We start from the raw sequence: 17960 nt of genomic DNA on the forward strand, positions 1-17960 counted from the left end.
TCAACAGACCAGCTATTCTCGGACGACAAGCGCACATTTCACTCCTGCCAGTTGTCTGATCCGTATTGTAGGAGTATTTTGGACCAGCTCTCAGGAGCTTTCCGTCCACTTAACGCGTGGCATCGTTGCCAAGTCTTGCGATTTAAGCAGGAGAATGGAGTTCTGTACCCTCACATCTATTCCCGTGGTACCATGCCCTCTTCGACTTGACGTGCTTAAAGCCTTCCACAACGACTTGACTGCCGGCCATCTTGGTTTTCGAAAAACTTACGACCACATTCGAAGTCACTTCTACTAGCCTGGTATTTTTACTAGCATTGCGCGCTACGTTGGTTCCTGTGTCCCATGCTAGCGTCGTAAAATCGAGACATCTGTACCGGCCGGGCCTCTGCAGCCAATTTCCTGCCCCACTATGCCATTTGAGGTTGCAGGTTTACGGCCCCCTTCCTGTCATATCTGCTGGCAAACGATCGATAGTGACCGCCGTAGACTACCTGACAAGCTACGTGGAGATGTCTCTGTCAACTGCCTCTGCTTTGGAAGTTGCCGACTTCGTTCTGCACGCCATCATTCTGCGCCATGGCGCCCCTCGTATATTGCTCAGTGACCGGGGAAGGGTGTTCCTGTAAGAAGTGCTAAATGAAGTATTGCGTGCCTCTTGCTATCGCAAGAAGCCCGCAATACTTCACGCCTTCTTTGCGATAGCAAGTACTGTGCTATCCAATCAACTAGCTTGCTGTCGCTAAAGTTGTGAAGAAGGTAGAAGTTTGGCATGACTGACCATGTCAAAATCTTTTGAATAGTCAATAAATATGACATAAATCTCCCTTCGGTCGTTAAGAGAAGCAACAATGTTGTGCATGAATTCAAGCAAATGTGTAGCCATCGGGAAAATAGGTGTAGTGCATTTAGGTATTCTACATAGTATTTGTTGATTATATGCTCCAAAAGTGTGGAGCTGGCATGAAAAGCAAAGATATTGGCATATAATTTGCTATTTGCTTGTTTCCAGACTGAAGGGCACGATGTTAGCTGATTTCTGCAGTTTGAGAATTGTTGCTGCAGAGATTTATTTTTAAATATTAAAGTAAAATATTTTGCACACCATACTGATTACTACATCAAAATATATTTGGCATACCGTCTGGGCCAGAATGCATCATAACTACAAAATTACTATTAGGTTATAGTTATGCACTTCAGAGGAGCTCAATTTAAAATCAGAAATTGAACAGGTAGTTTCCTGCACGCAGAAAATGGAGTGATGTCGTTAGCAATAGAGAAAAAAAACATATTTGAAGTAATTATTATAGGCATTTGCTATAGCTTCCAGATTTGAAGCAGGATTGGCCATCAAGGATAAACAATAAGGGCACAGACGATGCAGGAGTAACCGACGTCGCACCTTGATGGAATTTTTTTTCATAAGTGTAGCGCAGGCATTGCTAATGTAGTAGTTGTTAGCCTCTCTATTTTAGCTTCTATTTAATTTCAATGCATTAAGTCAATAAGCATTATTATTACTTTTGGAATGATGATACTTATGTAAGCGCCTTATGCGACGAGTGAGATAAATTAAATATTTATGGTAGCACGGGTTTCGGCGGTTTCGTTTTAACATATTTGTCCGGCACACACTGTGATAAGCATTATCACAAAACATAAGAAGGAGCGCATCTACTTTATAAAACTCGCCACAACATTTAAATGAGGCTAAAGTGTCCAATACGGAAGTGTCATCAACTTTGAGAAAGTTCAAAACAGTTTTGATTTCAGTTCTTTGAGGAGAACATGCCACCTTTGTGGCAAATTTAACAGTATTAGAGTCAGAAAGCCCTTTATCGAATTCACATTTTACTTTGCGTATAGGAGCTCGCAGCCCCCTAATGAACATAGGCTACAGTTAACTCTTTTTCGTTTGATCTCGCAAAACTGTAAAACGCTAGTGTATGGGAATACAACTGCTCCCAGGGAAAAGGCCAGGTTCGTACACTGATATTATAGCGTGTAGAAGGGTAAACAAGTTGTTCACTAATGCCTGCTGAAATAGTGAACACTCTAGCGCATGCTAGTACTCGCGCCCATGCCCTTATATTCCAAATTCACAGATGTGAATCGAGCCACGCAGCCTCCTACCTGAGTATCCCTTCAGACTCCTTCATTCAGCAAAAGGCAGACAGGGCTTCTTTTCCGGTTGAGGAACAATTGATGGTAGGCATCACACGCGGAGTGACGTTATCGCATACGCCCCTTGTGCGATGGAGATGGGCAGTGTTCCTTGCTATAGCGCTCATGAGATTTCATCCACAAGATCAGCATACAGTGTGCGTCTAAAAGTAATTTATTTGGTATTTATACGGAACATAACAGGGATGACGAAAGCCTGTAGAGAGTGTCCACATAATAAAATATTATGAAAAAACTGTCAAAGCGGGCTGGCCTTTGTTATAGAAAGCCGCGTTGTCTTCGCCGTAAAGAATTCGTCCGTTGGGAGAACGAAATAATTTGGAGCCTTTTTCTTTGGTTTCGCTCTCGATTACACTGCACTACACTATCTTTAATGCAATTCTTACAGGCTCTTCGACATTTATGTCTTCATAAAGCATGTGTGCAATGTGAGCTAAACGTTGAGCGTATCAGTACAGTCGAGCCCACATATAACGGCCCCACTTAAAACGAACTTTCGCTTAAAATTAACAATATCCGCTTGACCGTGAAAATATGCATTGGTTCAATAGCACAAAATTTCACTTACAACGAACGTCTCCGAGCGACGCTGATCGGTTACAGCGAACAGAGTCGGCGCTCTGCCAACTTTCCGGGAAACCATTTTCGACCACCGATCAAGCATCGCCGAGCTGCCCATACATTCTTATTGGTAAGCGCCGACCCTGCGTCCGCACCCCTCTAGTTGCCGCTCTCCCCGACTGCTTTTTGTTACGCACCCCTCCGTCCTTTGTCCCGCTGCTACTCCGAACACCCTGCATCGCCAGACGAGGCCTGTGTTTTCACACTGCCACCGATCTTTCGAAGACCGGTCAGCCATCTACCCTGTTTTTGATCGCAGGGACTGTCGTTGGCGTCGCCGGCCTGGAGTGACCAGACCATTTGCCAACATCGTCAGCCACCGACTGTATCTACCCTGTTTTTTATTGCTGGTACTGTCCTTGGCGTTGCCGGCCTGGAGTGACCAGATCATTTGCCAACATTGTCGGCCACCGACTGTATCTGATCCTCTGCGTCTAGCGCACATGCGTACACTACCCCACCGACTCTGAAAATTTGAGATTCCCTTCGTGTTTAGGACTTGTTCTCGCTCACTCGGCTCAGCATGCCCTCCGCACGCGTGCGGAAGCGCGAAAACAACTGTTAAATTGCGTGAAACGAATCACGAACTATCGAAGTTGGTGAGGCCACGCAACCCGCCAGCGCAGCAAAACGATTTTTTGACCACGGCTGCTGATGCTTTGAACACCGCTGCGCGCACCGATACAGGCAGCCGTGCTTTGACTTCTGCGCGTGCAGGCACTCTTTCAAGTTTTTTTAAGTGCTAGTTGCGCGTTTCGCGGACCTTTCAAGCAAGCTACCCAGCCTGCCTCCTTCCCGTAGTTTTAGTTCTCAAGGTCGCCCTCCCGCCGCATCCGCCCCTCTCTATCGCAAATCCTTGCCTATCTTCTCTCACAAATTTGTTCTCCTCTCTTGATCACAACCCCTTCGCCCGTCTCCACCGCTCCGCGACGCCAGCCACGCTGGCTCGAATTAGTTTCGATTTCTGACAAACGGGCCCAGAGCTGTACCACGCGTTCTGGCATGTGTGTTGCGTGTGCGCGTCTTGCTCGCTCTCGGTATGTGGTCAAGATGGCGGACGGGAGGCTTTGAACGCTTTTTCCTGTCGCTCAACAAAACGTCAAAAGTGTGACCGCCTGGCTTGGGCGTAATTTGCGCGTTAGGTACCGCGTTGCGGAGCGCTTGCTCATAGCTGTTGCCCACCTGGCAGCCTACTTGCCGCTTCGGGCGTCCTGGTATTCAGCTGTAGAGATGGTGAATATTTAGTGGGCAGTGGTGACGGCTACATGCGGGCGAAACTGTTTTCGCGAGGCCGACTTCGTCAACGTCAGGCCGATGCCGAGCCTGAAGCTTCCGAACAGGACCACTCTGGCGGCGATTTGTGGCAGCGCGTCATCGACTTCGACCTGGCAAAGCGGGTGGTAATCAGTTGCGATGGTTTAATTACAGTCGATGATGATGCCGACACTGCTGAACCGTGCACGGATTAGGGCATTGTGAATTAAGTACACGGCAAGAGCGATTTGGAAGAATCGTATTGCGAGAACGACGAAACTTTGGAGCCAGTGTCTCATGCAGCTTATGCCACGGGCCTCGGCGAAGAGCACGCTGTCATTTTAAATAAACACGTGCATCACGGACTTTTTTGGGCAAAAAAGTTTGTGTTTTCACCCGCAACTTTTTTAAAAGCTGTGTTTCATTTACTACGAACTTCGGGATACAGCAAATGGATGCTGTGTCAGGCTCAGGTTCGTTATAAGCGGGCTCGACTGTATTTCGAACTTCTTAGCTACACTCTTCTTATTTCACTTATGCAATCAAACAATCACAATAGCAGCGAAATCACAAGTTCATCGCGCATGAGAATCCTGCAAGACGCAACGAAGAAGGGGGTGGCGGATGGCGAATGCATGGCAAAGTAGCGTAGAAAACAATTTACAGCTCGTATTTCTCGTATGTGGATCATTCTAAAGTACGTGCCCTAATCATGTCACGTGAATCACTGTTCTGGCGTCACAAAAGGAGCCAAAAGAACGAGAATCACCAGAAAAGAATAGCACGCTTGAGAATGTGTATTTTCAGAAGCTGTTATAGGGTCCTTACGTAGACAGCGCATGTAAACACTGAAACAAGAGAACAGTCACGACACTGCAAATGCTGCTCTCTGAAACCCTAAAGTTGCAGGAAAAAAGGTGAAATGATCGATTTTATGTCCATATTTCCAGCTCAGTTAAAAATAAGACAAACGGGGGCGCACCGCAAATTATTGTGCGGCGGTGGCAGTGGCGTGGTCTCTCTCGAAACTTTGGCGGTGGCGCACCGCTATAACTGCAAGCCACGTCCATAAAGAATGCGAAGAACACAGCTGCTTACGTTTGCAAGCCGCTTGCCCTACAACTAAAACTCTGTAGTGCAAATCGGTTCTGCGCTATCCTTCGAGTTCGTGGAAGAACATGTTTAGAAAGAGAAACTGACAACATTCTAATTTTACAGCAAGTAAGCAGCTTTTTCCTAAGAAATCTGTAGGAATTGTTTTGTGGCTTTCTTTATTCTGGGATTTCTTCACCACAACTGAACTTTGTTCAGTGATTTTTCAGTGTTCAGTCTGCAGTGATTTCTCGACTCGAAAAGGTGGTCGTACAACCTTCAGTGCGGGCAGTATGTAGATGGATATATACTAGCTGTGTGATGGTGTATTGCTGTGTTTCGTATTGGAAATCCTGTTCGGAAAATACACCCGGTGTTTCTTTTCACCAATTTGCAAGCAATACTGAGCTGTGCACTAAATGACAAAAGAATATTGCGAGAGACAACCTCATCATCAACGAGAAGTCTGGATCGAATGTCGTATGTAGCAGACACTTCCACGATGAAAACTATGTGCTTGCATGCCACATCAGAAAACTTGTTCCCGACTCTGCCTGCTTTCTTCGAGGACTATTGTTAATTTTATCGCGAGTGCTGACGGACCGCAAGACGATGAAGAAGCGCCAGCAAGCACAAGAAAAGTAAAGGGGTCCTCCAAGTATAAGCAGGGCCTCAATGGCCTCTTGCCTGTAAATAAGCCTCTTTTACTACCTTGACGGATTTGAGTACTTCTAAAGCTTCTCCACGCCATATCCCCCGCATTTCTGGTGCCAATCGTCCTGGGATTTACCCACCGATGGCTATGAGTGGCCTTGGAACACATGGAGAAGATCAAGGCGAAGCGGAGATCGCGACGTGCCCTGAACAGCCGGATCATCAATGAGGCAAGTGCCCTACTTCGCAATGACTCCGCGACGCAGGAACAGCTCGTTTACATATAAATAATGATGAGCTGAAAAACATCAACGGTGAATTGGAGAGTCTTATCTCAGACGAAGACAGAGTGACACGTATCCTGTCCGAGCTCCTAACCAGGCAGAAACGCATTCCAAGCGCACAAGCAGAAGACGGATCGGTGACAGCTACCCATACGATCGCTACACCATCGGGTAGGATGGAAACCAAGCTACCGAAGCTGACAATTGCGCCTTTCTCTGGTGTTGTGTGTAAATGGATGGAGTTCTGGGAGAAGTTTGCACAGCTTGTCCGTAACAACGCCACCCTGACAACGACAGAAGCGTGTTATAAGACCGCTGTAGACATGCTACAGAAGCGCTTCGGTGACAAGACGCGCCAGGAACAGGAATATTTTGCAAGATTGAGTCATCTGACTCCTATTCGTGCATATGGTGACACAAGAGGCCTTCGACAACTCTATGACCAAGTGCTCGTCAAGATCCGAGGGCTGGAGCCACTGGGTGTACAGCGGGCTTCATTTTTGTCGATGCTCTACGACATCATACTTAGAGCGTTTCCCCGAGACGTCGTGGTCCTATATCACCGTACCTGCGCCAAATAAGGGCCTACGGACCATTCTGCTTACCCTTCAGGGCTTGATGGTCTCCTGACCTTCCTTTCAGTCGAGCTGGAGAGCTTGACAAAAAGCGATTACAAGGATAGCAGAGGATTAGACAGCGGTGGTCAACAGTCTTCGAACCAGCCAGCCCGAAGTCACAGCTGGGACCACCCGACTTCATCTGTTCTGCTGACGAACTCCTCTGGAGATTTCAAAGGTGAAGGAAAAATTTGTGTGTTCTGCACATGGAACATGTGCAGAACACACAAATCCACGGCAGCATGTCCTACCCACACGTCCTTGACACAGAAGAAACAAGTGCTGTCCAACGGTAAACGTTGCTTCACGTGTACAACGAAAGGCCACTGGGTGCTTGACAGCAAGGAAAAATCTCTTGCTTGGGGTGCAAAGGCCGATATGCCTCCAGCATGTGTGATTCATGGAGGATTACTCGGACCTCGAACCAAGGCCTCACCAAAGACCATGTGAACAAACCAAATGAACATGCAACTAAGAAGAAAAGCGCAAAGAAGTCAGAACTAAGGAAGACATGAACAGTTGATGGTCGAGAAAAAGCAAGCTCTCCTAGCTATACGACTCAGAACAAAACCTCTGAAGATCATGATTCGACTGCGCTTATTACCATCACATCTGCCATCTCGGAAGAGACTCACAAAAGACTGCATTTTGTGACAACCGCTAGCGGCTCATACACGAGAAACAAGCTACACCATGTCAAGTTAAAGTTCATAGGAACATGGAGCAGACAGCATCACTGGAAGCCAAGATGACCAAGTTGCGATGAATGTTAAGTGAGGAGAGAATTAACCGCGAACGGGAACAGGGCAATAATGCGATCAAGATAACGGAACTTCAATTTCTGCTTTCTGAGGAGCAACACCGCCGCGAAAAATTGGAATATCAACTTAAAGAAGTCATGTGGAAAGCTGCTCAGGCAGATTTGGTAGCAATTGAATGAGGAGTTGTACGAGGTGCGAAAGCTGCTGACTGCGGCAGAAGATAATCTACGGCATGCAATCTCTTTGGTGCCCAAGATGCAGCAGAAGATCGTTGAGGAACGACACCAGGGTGAATTAATCCAAGGACAAAAACAGCCAGATCACATTGTGGAACGTTCACATCAGCAGACAACAGGAAGTGCAGTGTGATTGGATAGCTTGGAGAATAGTCTACAAGAATCGACCCAGGCAATAGGAACCTGTGAGCGATCGCGCATGTGATCACACCATTAGGTTGTAGCGCCATGCTAGATTTGGCTAAGTGGCCACACCGAAAAAGAAGCGAGCCACGTGGCTCGTGTAGCGCTAGCCACGAGGTATTTTCAGAACGGCTTAACTCCTGGCCTGGCTGGACGCTGCAGCGGCGACTCCGCCCACGCCTGCATCTCAAATAAAGCTGTGACCTCGGCACGGGCTCGTCCCTGCCGTCTCTCCTCTCTTTCCTCGACATATGGTGACCCGGAGAGCGCGCCCTTCGATGAGCCAACGGCTGCCATGTTCCCGCGACTCTGCCCGCAAGTTCCACCGTTCCAGTTGACCTACCCCAAGGTATGGTTTATGCAGGTCGATGCAGTTCTTGCGGTGAATGGTGTCACAAACCAGCCGCTGTTGTATGCCGTTCTTCTCGACGCCCTTCCGGTAAAGCTGCGTCATCTCTCTGCCCTTTCAAGCTCCAGTCCGCAGCCTTACAATGACCTCCGCTCTGCAGTGCTGGCCTCCTACGGCCTCACCTACTGCCCGCTTCCGTTCACCCACAACTTCCAGGTTTCCTCTACGTCACAGCGTGCGGTACCCTCCGGCCCGGAACTCTCCCATGACCGGGACCTAACTTCCCCGACTACCTCTCCTACAACCTCTCGTCCGGCCACTAGCGACGCGAGTCCAGCATCCGACTGCCCATCTGACGAGGTTCAGGACATTCATGCTGCATGCGACCAGTCAGCCATGAGGTGCGCTTTGTCAACGTCCTCAGCCGACGATACTGTAGGCATGCTTGCCACCCGCTCGGATTGGCCGACCTCCACGGCCCTTAACATCTCTGACGTGTCAGGCTCCACGACGGCTACATCGCTGCATACCCCGGAGTCTACCACGACTACGGACATAGTATCGTCCGCTATTTGCGCCTCGGTCGTGGAGGCTTCAGCGTCCACGATGTCCGAAGGCGCCTCCCCACCCACCTTGACGACCTGTGCGTACTGTCATTAGCGACCATCCTCGCCCTCGCAGTCTCCCGCAGCCGAAGTCAGTCATAAGCCGTCAACCACAGTCAGACTTCCAAGGCGCTGCGACTATGACTGACCCAGCCGAGGACGATGTACCTGGTGCGCCTATGGCAGGGCAGACCACACATGCTGTAGAGGTTGTCATCAATCATGCAGACCTGCACGCCAACCCTCATGCGCGGACAACCGATGGTCGTTCAACACGTGCAGGTGTGCCGCCCGATCCACCAGCAAAGATCATGTCTTCTGAGGTTCACAACCATTCCCCAGAGCATTTGACACCGGATGCAGTCCGCCACACAGGCTCGTTGATAACAACAGCGACGACGTGCGGTCCAACTGCACATCTGCGACCCTTGACAGTATGCGAACAAAATCATCACGTTTGGCATAATACAGAGCGGACCTTTTTGAAGCTTCCTGCTGAACAGCCATGTGTTGCAGCCTTGGCATTCAAGACGGCGCAAGCACCTATGAGGTTTGCCCGACGCAATGACCAACCACTTGCCGTGCACATGACTAACCGCAATGCACCGCATTTCCGCATCCGTAGACTCGGCCACCCGCCCCAGCATGCCGGCCACAGTGCTATGCGGACATCGGTGTTCCATTGACAGAGACGTCTACACCAGCACGACTGCCCCGCGGCTCCTTGTCGACAGCATGCTCGGTACCCTGTGCGCTGTCCGAGACACCGGTGCGGCTGTGAAGGTTCAGTGCTCGGTCATCGTGGGTGCGCTTCGATTCTTCACACTATTTCGCGCACATCGCCGGCGCGAGCTCTTCAGCGCCTGTCCACGGTTCCAGCTGTGGGCACGTTTGTCGGTCGCGTCTACTCGAACCGGCGGGTGCGCTTTTGAATGGTCCTGCCGCGTCATTGTGGGATCCACGTGTCTATGAACGCAGCGACCCGGCACTTTCATTTTCGTCCACTGCGTTTCTCCCAATGTCGCCCGCCGGAGATCCACTGCTTCCCGATGGCCCATACACGTTGACAACCTGGACTTCCCAAATGGACATTTTACCGATTGTCGTTTATGTATATATAGCATCTGTCCCTCCCTTTCTTTTGTACATATCTTTTCAATCGCGCAAAGCGCTAGGGGAGGAGCCTATGTTGTGCCACGCTAGATTTGGTTAAGTGGCCGCGCCGAAAAAGAAGCGAGCCGCGTGGCTCGTGTAGCGCGAGCCACGAGGTATTTTCAGAACGGCTTAGCTCCTGGCCTGGCTGGACGCTGCAGCGGTGACTCGGCCTACGCCTGCGTCTCAAATAAAGCTGTGACCTCGGCATGGGCTCGTCGTCGCCGTCTCTCCTCTCCTTCCTTGACAAGGTCATTCAGAAGCTCCAAGCGCATTTCATGCTGCTCGCTGAAAATGCGTTCAGTAACTATATTGTGAGCGTTGGTGACAAGGCGACAAAACTCGCTCACCACAACGGCAACCTCGACAAAAAGACCTTGCGGGACTGTTTTTGCAAAAAGCAACTGCAAGCTAGTGAAGCACAACAGCTGAATGAGAGACGTCTGGACGTAATTACCTACTCTAGAGAGCTGGCTACAAAGAAGGGCGTTAGTCTGCATGACAAATGGAAGCAGAAGCTTAGTGAGATGAGCCAGTTTGAAGAGCAGACAGCTCATCAGGACAAGACAATCCAGCAACAACATAACCTCGCAGAGATCATTCAGCTAAGAAACCCGGTGGTAATGGCCATTCTTGCACTGTGGAACAACGAGGAGGCGTTATCCTAACAAGGCCTGAACGAAAGTGCATCTGGAACTGTGCCATCAAATTCACTGCATGGCCGGAAATGTTAAGGGGGGACGTGGCAATGAAAATTATCTTTGTTATTTATGAAGCTAAAGGAATGAAATTTGGCATGCAGATGTCATAACTGAAATTGGTTTTGAGCTATCTAACATGACTTTTGTGTTACAACACTTGATAGACTCTCATTGTTGCCCCAAAATTAAATAGCTAATTAGACACAAGTACGTCAAAATGCTCACATAAAGATATTTACAAGGCTCCATTTTTTGCCGTAATGCTATTGGTTTATTTTCAATATTTAAGTAAGCACACAAACATCCTTTTGAAATGTTTTGGACTTATTGTCTTACCAAGCCAATTACAAAAGTCTGCATGATGTGCACACAAATATGGACAGCTTTATTGCAGTCACCAATGTCTCTGAATCTAAGTGCATGAAACTGAATGGCTATAGCTTAATTTGTTGTGAAATGGCACAGGGATGACTGACAGCAATTACTCAAAAAATGAAACCAGAGAAAATCGTGCTCAAAGACATTCAAGCTAGAAGCAGATAGAATGAAGCTTGGAAGGAAGCTGGCTTTATTTTTCAGCAAAGAAATGCATCCTTGTGGCTATGTTGAGCTCCAATCTGCTTTTTTTATGATGTCAATATGGTGGCACTGTGCCAAGGGATAACTGCAACTTTGCATTCCACTATGCCCAATTTTCACATAGCTTTTGACGACAGCCCACCAGCAAAATGCTTGTTTCTCAACTGCTACTACTTATCTTGGTCTAAAATCACACTATGATGTAAAACATGGTCTCAGGAGTACAGAAAAATATTATTTAAAAACTGAACATTTTGACCAAATTTACAATTCTCATTGTCACGTCCCCCCTTAATTCTATTGCGAGCGCTGGCGAACCACAAGACGATGAAAAAGAATTGACCAAATTTACAATTCTCATTGCCACTTCCCCCTTAATTCTATAGCGAGTGCTGGTGGACCATAAGACGATGAAGAAGAAGCGCCAGCAAGCACGAGAGAAGTAACAGGGTCCTCCAAGTACTAGCAGGGTCTCAATGACCTCATACCTGTAAATAAAGCCCCTTTTACTACCTCAACGGATTCAAGTACTTCTAAGGCTGCTCCACGCCATATCCCGCACACTATCATTCCTGCCGATTCCAATTGCATATAAAACTCGCAACAATCTTTCTTCACGAGCTTCGCCCCTACGTCAAACATCAAGGAAGCGAAAAGCGGAGACGAAGAAACCAGATCTGGATGTTGCCACTTCACAGGATGCTTTCACTAAACAAGCAGTAAGTGTTTAATCGCAAACAATGAACAGCGACACTCATTGTGCGGGTCCATGCCTGAGTAAAGTAGGAAGATCGTGCTCCCAAGTGTCATACATACCATCGTTCAAAATGTGAGAAGGTGCAGCTATTACTGAAAGTAGAAGAAAAGACGTCCAAATATTATCACGAAAGCAAGCACCACGAGAAAATGAAGAAGCTGATTAAAGCTCAGAACCTCACCTTTGAAATCCTGGCCATCCAGGGGGCCCGCACGAGGGCAGTCAGGTTGAACCTGATCGTCCCTGAGTCGGCCTAGCCAGGTGCCGCTGAGTTAATTCGCAGCTATTCTGAACCCAGTAAAGTTGTTTCACTAGCTCACTCACCATGCATGTGTTAAAAAAATCGGAACAGATCCACAGAAAGGAGAAAAAAAGGAAGTTTTTTTTTTTCATCAAATAGACTGTGAAAGAAGCATTCAGCATACCCAGACTAAGTTGTTAGGAAGTGGCGCTTTCTGTCCCCAACAGGCTGCGATCATAGTCGTACTTTGGGGTTTTCGAGACTTACAACAAAACACTCTTCAGATGTATATAGGTCCAAGCCCAACATCATCGGGTATGAGGAATGCCATAAATCATTTGTGTGTCTTCAATGATTAGCCAATTTGTTTTTCAATGCGCGGTGAGTGAAGCGCGCCCGAACTCATTTGCCGGCGTTGTGCACGCTGCATGGAGCCGCGAAAAAGAATCAGGATCTCAGCACCCTCCCACCTCAAAGCAGCAGCGAGAGGCATGTACTACACCCGATTCCAAGGCCATAAGAAGAAGTGAGCGCGCAGGTGCAGTCTAGCCCGGCCGTGAAAAATTTCGCTTGATTCAACTGGGCTCCGCTAGATGGTACCAACTATCCAGCCTAACCATACGAAAATGAAATTTTGAACCACTCGCACCATTGCCCGTAGTAACACTAGGCGTTTTTTTTTTTTACAAGTCTGACAAAAACGAACAAGTGGCATTTTATTACATCTCTTGATGCACAGAAGGTTCTTTTTTTTATTGCTGATGTTGATTATAATTGTAGTCGTATGTTCTGGCGTGAAGAGAGCAGAATGGATAAGCGAACCAATTGAGGTTAACGACATCATAGTTGAAATCAAGAAGAAATGGACATGGGCCGGGCATGTAGCACATAGGCAGGATAACTGCTGCTCATTAAGGGTAACAGACTGGATTTCCAGAGAAGGCAAGTGTGTTAGGGGGAGACAGAAAGTTAGGTGGGCAGATGAGATTAAGAAATTTGCGGGTATAAAGTGGCAGCAGCAAGCAAAGGACCGAGTTGAGTAGCGGAACATGGGAGAGGCCTTTGTCCTGCAGTGGACGTAGTCAGGTTGCTGATGATGATGATGCTCCGACGTCATCGGGATCATTTCTAAACTTCCCACTTGTGAGGCCTGTTGTGTGGTACAATTAGCTTAATATCTTAATAAATCAGGCACTGCTGTTGATAATATTGCTGTTTTAGACGGTGTCATACATTGAGCTTTCACTCTGACATAAATTGTAATTTACCTTCAAGGGGAGATGAGAGTCAAAAAACGGGAAGTTTTTTTCCAAAATTATATATTTCTCATTTTAATTTGCTTTCACAAGTACAGCTTTTCTACTCTCACAACAAAAAAAAAAAACTCAATATTGTAAGTAAACTTCAAGTAGGTTAAAATAGCTTTTAAATAACGTAAGGTGAAAACTAAAAAAAAGTTCATTGTCTAGAGTCCCCTGGTAATTTTCACCTGGCTGCTTGCCATTGCATTTTGCATTAGGAGTTCACTAAAGCCACATGCTCAAAATAGCACTGATTGCCAAGCTCTCATGATGGAATAAATTACCTTAAAAAACTTACCTTTTCTGCATAGGTGAGCTTTTACTTAAACCTTTAAAATGCGTTTTTCTCAAGATCCATTTTTGGAAACTTCTCGAGATTGGAAATCATGTTTTTGGTACTTCCGATAGCCCGATCGGGGTGAAATTGTGTACTCGTATTCCTTAAGATGTAAAGAGTGCAAGTATCTCTTTTAAAGCTTAATTTCGCCTGCACGAGTGTTACTAACCTAAAGTAAGCAATTTGTATGGGCTGAGGATTCTAAGAATTCTCACATTACAACTTTTCTATTAAAATGTCTTATACACACTTTCTTTATTGTTATTAGCATTCTGCAGTTAATGCAGAGCAATGTGAACTATTAGTGGCTCGGAACTATAAAAGCTGAAAGCAGAAAAAGTTTGTCCAAAAAAAAAAAGCTATACTTTACACTGTCATCGCATAAGAAGAAAACTGTGCAATTTACTATAAGAAAAATTACATATTTGAAGTCGCCATAAATGACTATATATATGAAAATTTTATTGGTTTTGGGTACAGATTCACGCAACTTTTTTTTTTTCCGAATGGCATCTCCCATTAAAGGTGCAAGACAGTGGACAGAAAAACTTTAAAGTTGCTGTCCTCTGTTGTTATTACTTTTTGTAGTGGTGGAATGTTTTGGGGGAGATTTACGGACGTGCTCGCACAATTGTGAGGTTTGCTCAAAATTCGGAAGTCTCCCATGCAAATAGGAGGGTTGGCATGAGTGTGCGTCCCAAAATGATCGTGCATGTTTACATTGTGAGGCCTAGCGCCATTATTTTTGTGGTCCTTATCCACCGTTCCTAGGATGTCCGATTGTGGGGGCATGGCTTGCATCAGTGTGGTAGGTGCGTGTAAACACAGTACAACTTGTAGGAGGAGGAAATCTCAACGCGAATGCACACCAAGGTGTATTACTGCCTCCAAGGTTCGTGCACTTAGTCTCCAAGGTTATGGCACGCAGCTGATGATCAGCTTGTGGGGCTGAGCATTATTTCTAGCCACTAGGAAGGAATGAGAGGAGAGGGCATGCCCAGCCAGTGCGCTGCGGGGAAAGTGTGGAGGAAATGACATCACGGCAGCCATATCTACTGAGCACACTGGTGGTGTTGCTATGGTTATGTGTTGTGCAGGGCAGCTTGTCTCGCAGTGAGCGGCGGCGGCATGGTGGCGGCATGTGCGCCTCTGTAGGTATCGTAGGTCTCGTACTGACCCGTGGCGGAGAATATCCGTGCTTTGTGCCGCATTGTTAGCTATGCAGTGTTCCCCGGTGGTCATTGTACTCCAAGGAAAGTGGATGAAGGAAAGTGGATGAAGGAAAGTGGATGAAAGTGGATGAAAGTGGGTGAAGGAAAGTGGATGAAGGAAAGTGGATGAAGTGCTCAGAGAAATTGCGTTTGGGAACCGCGGCAAACGCCTTGCAGGTCAGTGGCGGTTGTGCCGTGTTCCTGCTTGTGACAGCAGACGAAACATTTGTGCTGAAGATGCCACGTGCGCATATGTCGTTTCGTGTTCGATATGTGTCCAGCAACAATTTGCATACATGCATATTAAGACACCTTTTCTGCTTTGCTTGCTATGCTTTACCCTACGGCATTATAGCAACGATGTAGTGTCACTTGCACCGTGCACAAGGTCACCGCAGTTGTACAATGTCGACGACAATGAGCTTTTACATAGAACACAGTCACTGGGCACTGTGTCAGCCGCATGAGCGATGGAATGCAACCATAGAAGGTGGCACTCAGCAGATCGTGTTGTCTATACAGCGCATGAATATAAATGTGAAAACATTCGCACCACACTCGCTGTACTTGGTGCATCTAGCACGTGTTCTCTTGTGCTTGCTTCCTTGTCGGCGAACTGTTATTCGCTGTTTAGTACTCGGACGGAATTATTTTGCCAGCGGTAACGCGCTGGCCCAGCATGCTGAGCCCCGTTCCATTGGCTTCAGATCGCCACGACACGCGCAGCTCACGTGCTTGCCGAGCCGGAGAGTCACGCTTTCTGCTTTACATTCGGATGTAAGTAAGAGAGGAGAATTTGCCCAGTCAATATTGCAGACTACCGGCTTCACAACGAGCGACGTCAGGACCTCTCCTAAGTTGTTTCCTTCCTCCATAAGGTTTGTAGCAGTGATTGGAGGCATAGGAAAGTTGAATGCTCTCCTTCTAGCCTCCAGAACTGGAGAAGGCACTCCAGCACATTGTATTGCGACATTCTTTAACTGGTGTAGTTTCACTGTCCTGTCCCGCCCACGAGTGCCAGATATGGGGTTTTTGTCATTGCTGCTTGTCTAATAGCAAACATGAGTAGCCATAGGAGCAATTATTTCATTCCTTCATCATGTAATGCTCTATGGATCTACACCAACTAGCCTGGTCGCACACTTTACTGACCATTTAGTCCACCAGTTTCATTTCAGACAACTTCTATTTCTGCTTACCATGTCAAATCTTTCTTAAAAACTTTTACTTACAAGCGTACTGCTTACACTTGACTCTCGGCTTTCTCCATCAGTATTGAATAATGCGGAGTTCCGTTAGCCAACATTGAAGTTTTTATTTGATTTGAGGAAATCAGTAAAAAAAAAGTTTAATGCAACTGCACCTGCTCTCGGTGAAGAGAGAACTTTTTTTTAAGCATAAGCAGTGTTAAGATAAAGTGTTTATCTTACCTTTTGTCAGAAATAACAAACATGGTTGATGTGTAACAGTAATACGCTGCTGACGTTCCCAAGAGTGCAGGCTTTGCTAAGAGGTGGACACTGCCTTGAAAACCATTCAGTTGCCTTACTAGTGGGCTCTGTACGAGCTTGAGTTTGCGTTCTGGTAAGCATTTGTAAAGTGAGGCAGCTTTTTGCTGGACCAAGTCTTATAAAAATGTGTTGCCGAGCAGGATTATCGTGCCACTTGAAAAATCAGACTACGAACAAATGCTTGCATAGTGCTTCCCTTTATTTGACCCACGAATCAAACCAACAAAAAAATTTATACATTTATTTGCACCTTTTTCTATGCAAAGAAAAAACAAACTTGAAAGTGTAAAGCCAAAACCAGGAATAACATGTACTGGTGCTGTAATCAGGGAGCATATACAGTTATATATATATATTTGGATTCAGTGGAAGCCTAGTATTACAGTCTCCAGACACGAATGCCGTGCTGGAGCTAGGCTTTGCATCCCCCCACGCAGTATGTGGGAAGGGGCCCACGTTTCCTCCCTGGCAAAGTATCGCAGCAGGCTTTCAGTTTGAAGTGTCAATCACAGTAACACATACGGTACAAAACTGTCCACACTTGGTGATGAGAGCAGATCATGGTTTTGGGTGGAGAAGAACACAACCTCTTGCACACACAGGTACTCAGGTGGACGAAGCCAAGGCCCTGATAGCCACCAGCAAGCTCAAGATCCTGGCCTGTGACAACTTGGATGAGGCAGCTAAGATGGCAAGTGGTCACTCTTTGTTCACTTCCAGGGAGGGGGAGTCTGCAAGAGAAGGGCTGCTGTTGGGATCGCATGGCATATTTTCACTGCTTGCTGCTGCTGTGAAGCTGTTTCACAACTTCATGACTCTTAAACTATAACTCTTAAAATAATTCATGACTCTTAAAATAATTTTTCCATTAGCACAATTTTAGATCCCAATAAAAAAAATGTAAGAAGAGACAAGCGTCCACTATGATTTTTTTTTCCCCTCACTCATTTGAAGCTGTGGTTATACAAACTTCACTTGGAATTGCGCTGCACACCTTTCACTTGGAACACCCATCCAGTCAATAGACATTTATATACCATATTTACTCGCATAATGCTTGCACTTTTTTTTTTGGCAGAAAACCTGTGCAAAGTTAGGGGGTGCGAGAATTAGGCGGGGAAAACTTACCGTAAAAAGGTACAGAGTGAATAAGAAAACAAAGTGGCCGCACACCGGGATTCTCATGCCAGCAACCAACTGCAAACTTTCAGAAATACTAATTAAGACCTACCTGAAGAATAGAAGCACAGGTTGAGCACAAGGCAAGATCTATTTGAGACACAAAAGGTGCAAGCAAATAGTCGTGAATTAGCATACCGTACACAAA

General features: G+C 46.6%; 2 protein-coding genes across 11 annotated transcripts in view; one reads left to right on the top strand and one right to left on the bottom strand.

Moving 5' to 3' along the window:
• The window catches only part of ScsbetaA (Succinyl-coenzyme A synthetase beta subunit, ADP-forming), a 79358-nt gene that overhangs the window by 58461 nt on the left and 2937 nt on the right, over positions 1-17960 (top strand). For 2 of the 4 annotated variants that reach the window (XM_075875980.1, XM_037429985.2), the window contains exon 10: positions 17236-17324. In XM_075875980.1, the coding sequence (XP_075732095.1) occupies positions 17236-17324 (89 nt within the window). Of the gene's footprint in view, positions 1-17235; positions 17548-17960 lie in introns of those variants that run through there. The other 2 variants (XM_075875875.1, XM_075875926.1) reach the window with 1 other exon arrangement.
• Positions 16815-17960, bottom strand: part of LOC119178743 (uncharacterized) — a 168873-nt gene continuing 167727 nt past the window's right edge. For all 7 annotated transcript variants that reach the window (XM_075875543.1, XM_075875630.1, XM_075875588.1 and 4 more), the window contains one exon: positions 16815-17364. In XM_075875543.1, coding sequence (XP_075731658.1) covers positions 17333-17364 — 32 coding nt within the window. In that variant the 3' untranslated portion in view covers positions 16815-17332. The remainder of the gene's footprint in view (positions 17365-17960) is intronic.

The sequence above is a fragment of the Rhipicephalus microplus genome, chromosome 1 (genome assembly GCF_043290135.1).
Source record: "Rhipicephalus microplus isolate Deutch F79 chromosome 1, USDA_Rmic, whole genome shotgun sequence".
Classification (NCBI taxonomy): domain Eukaryota; kingdom Metazoa; phylum Arthropoda; class Arachnida; order Ixodida; family Ixodidae; genus Rhipicephalus; species Rhipicephalus microplus.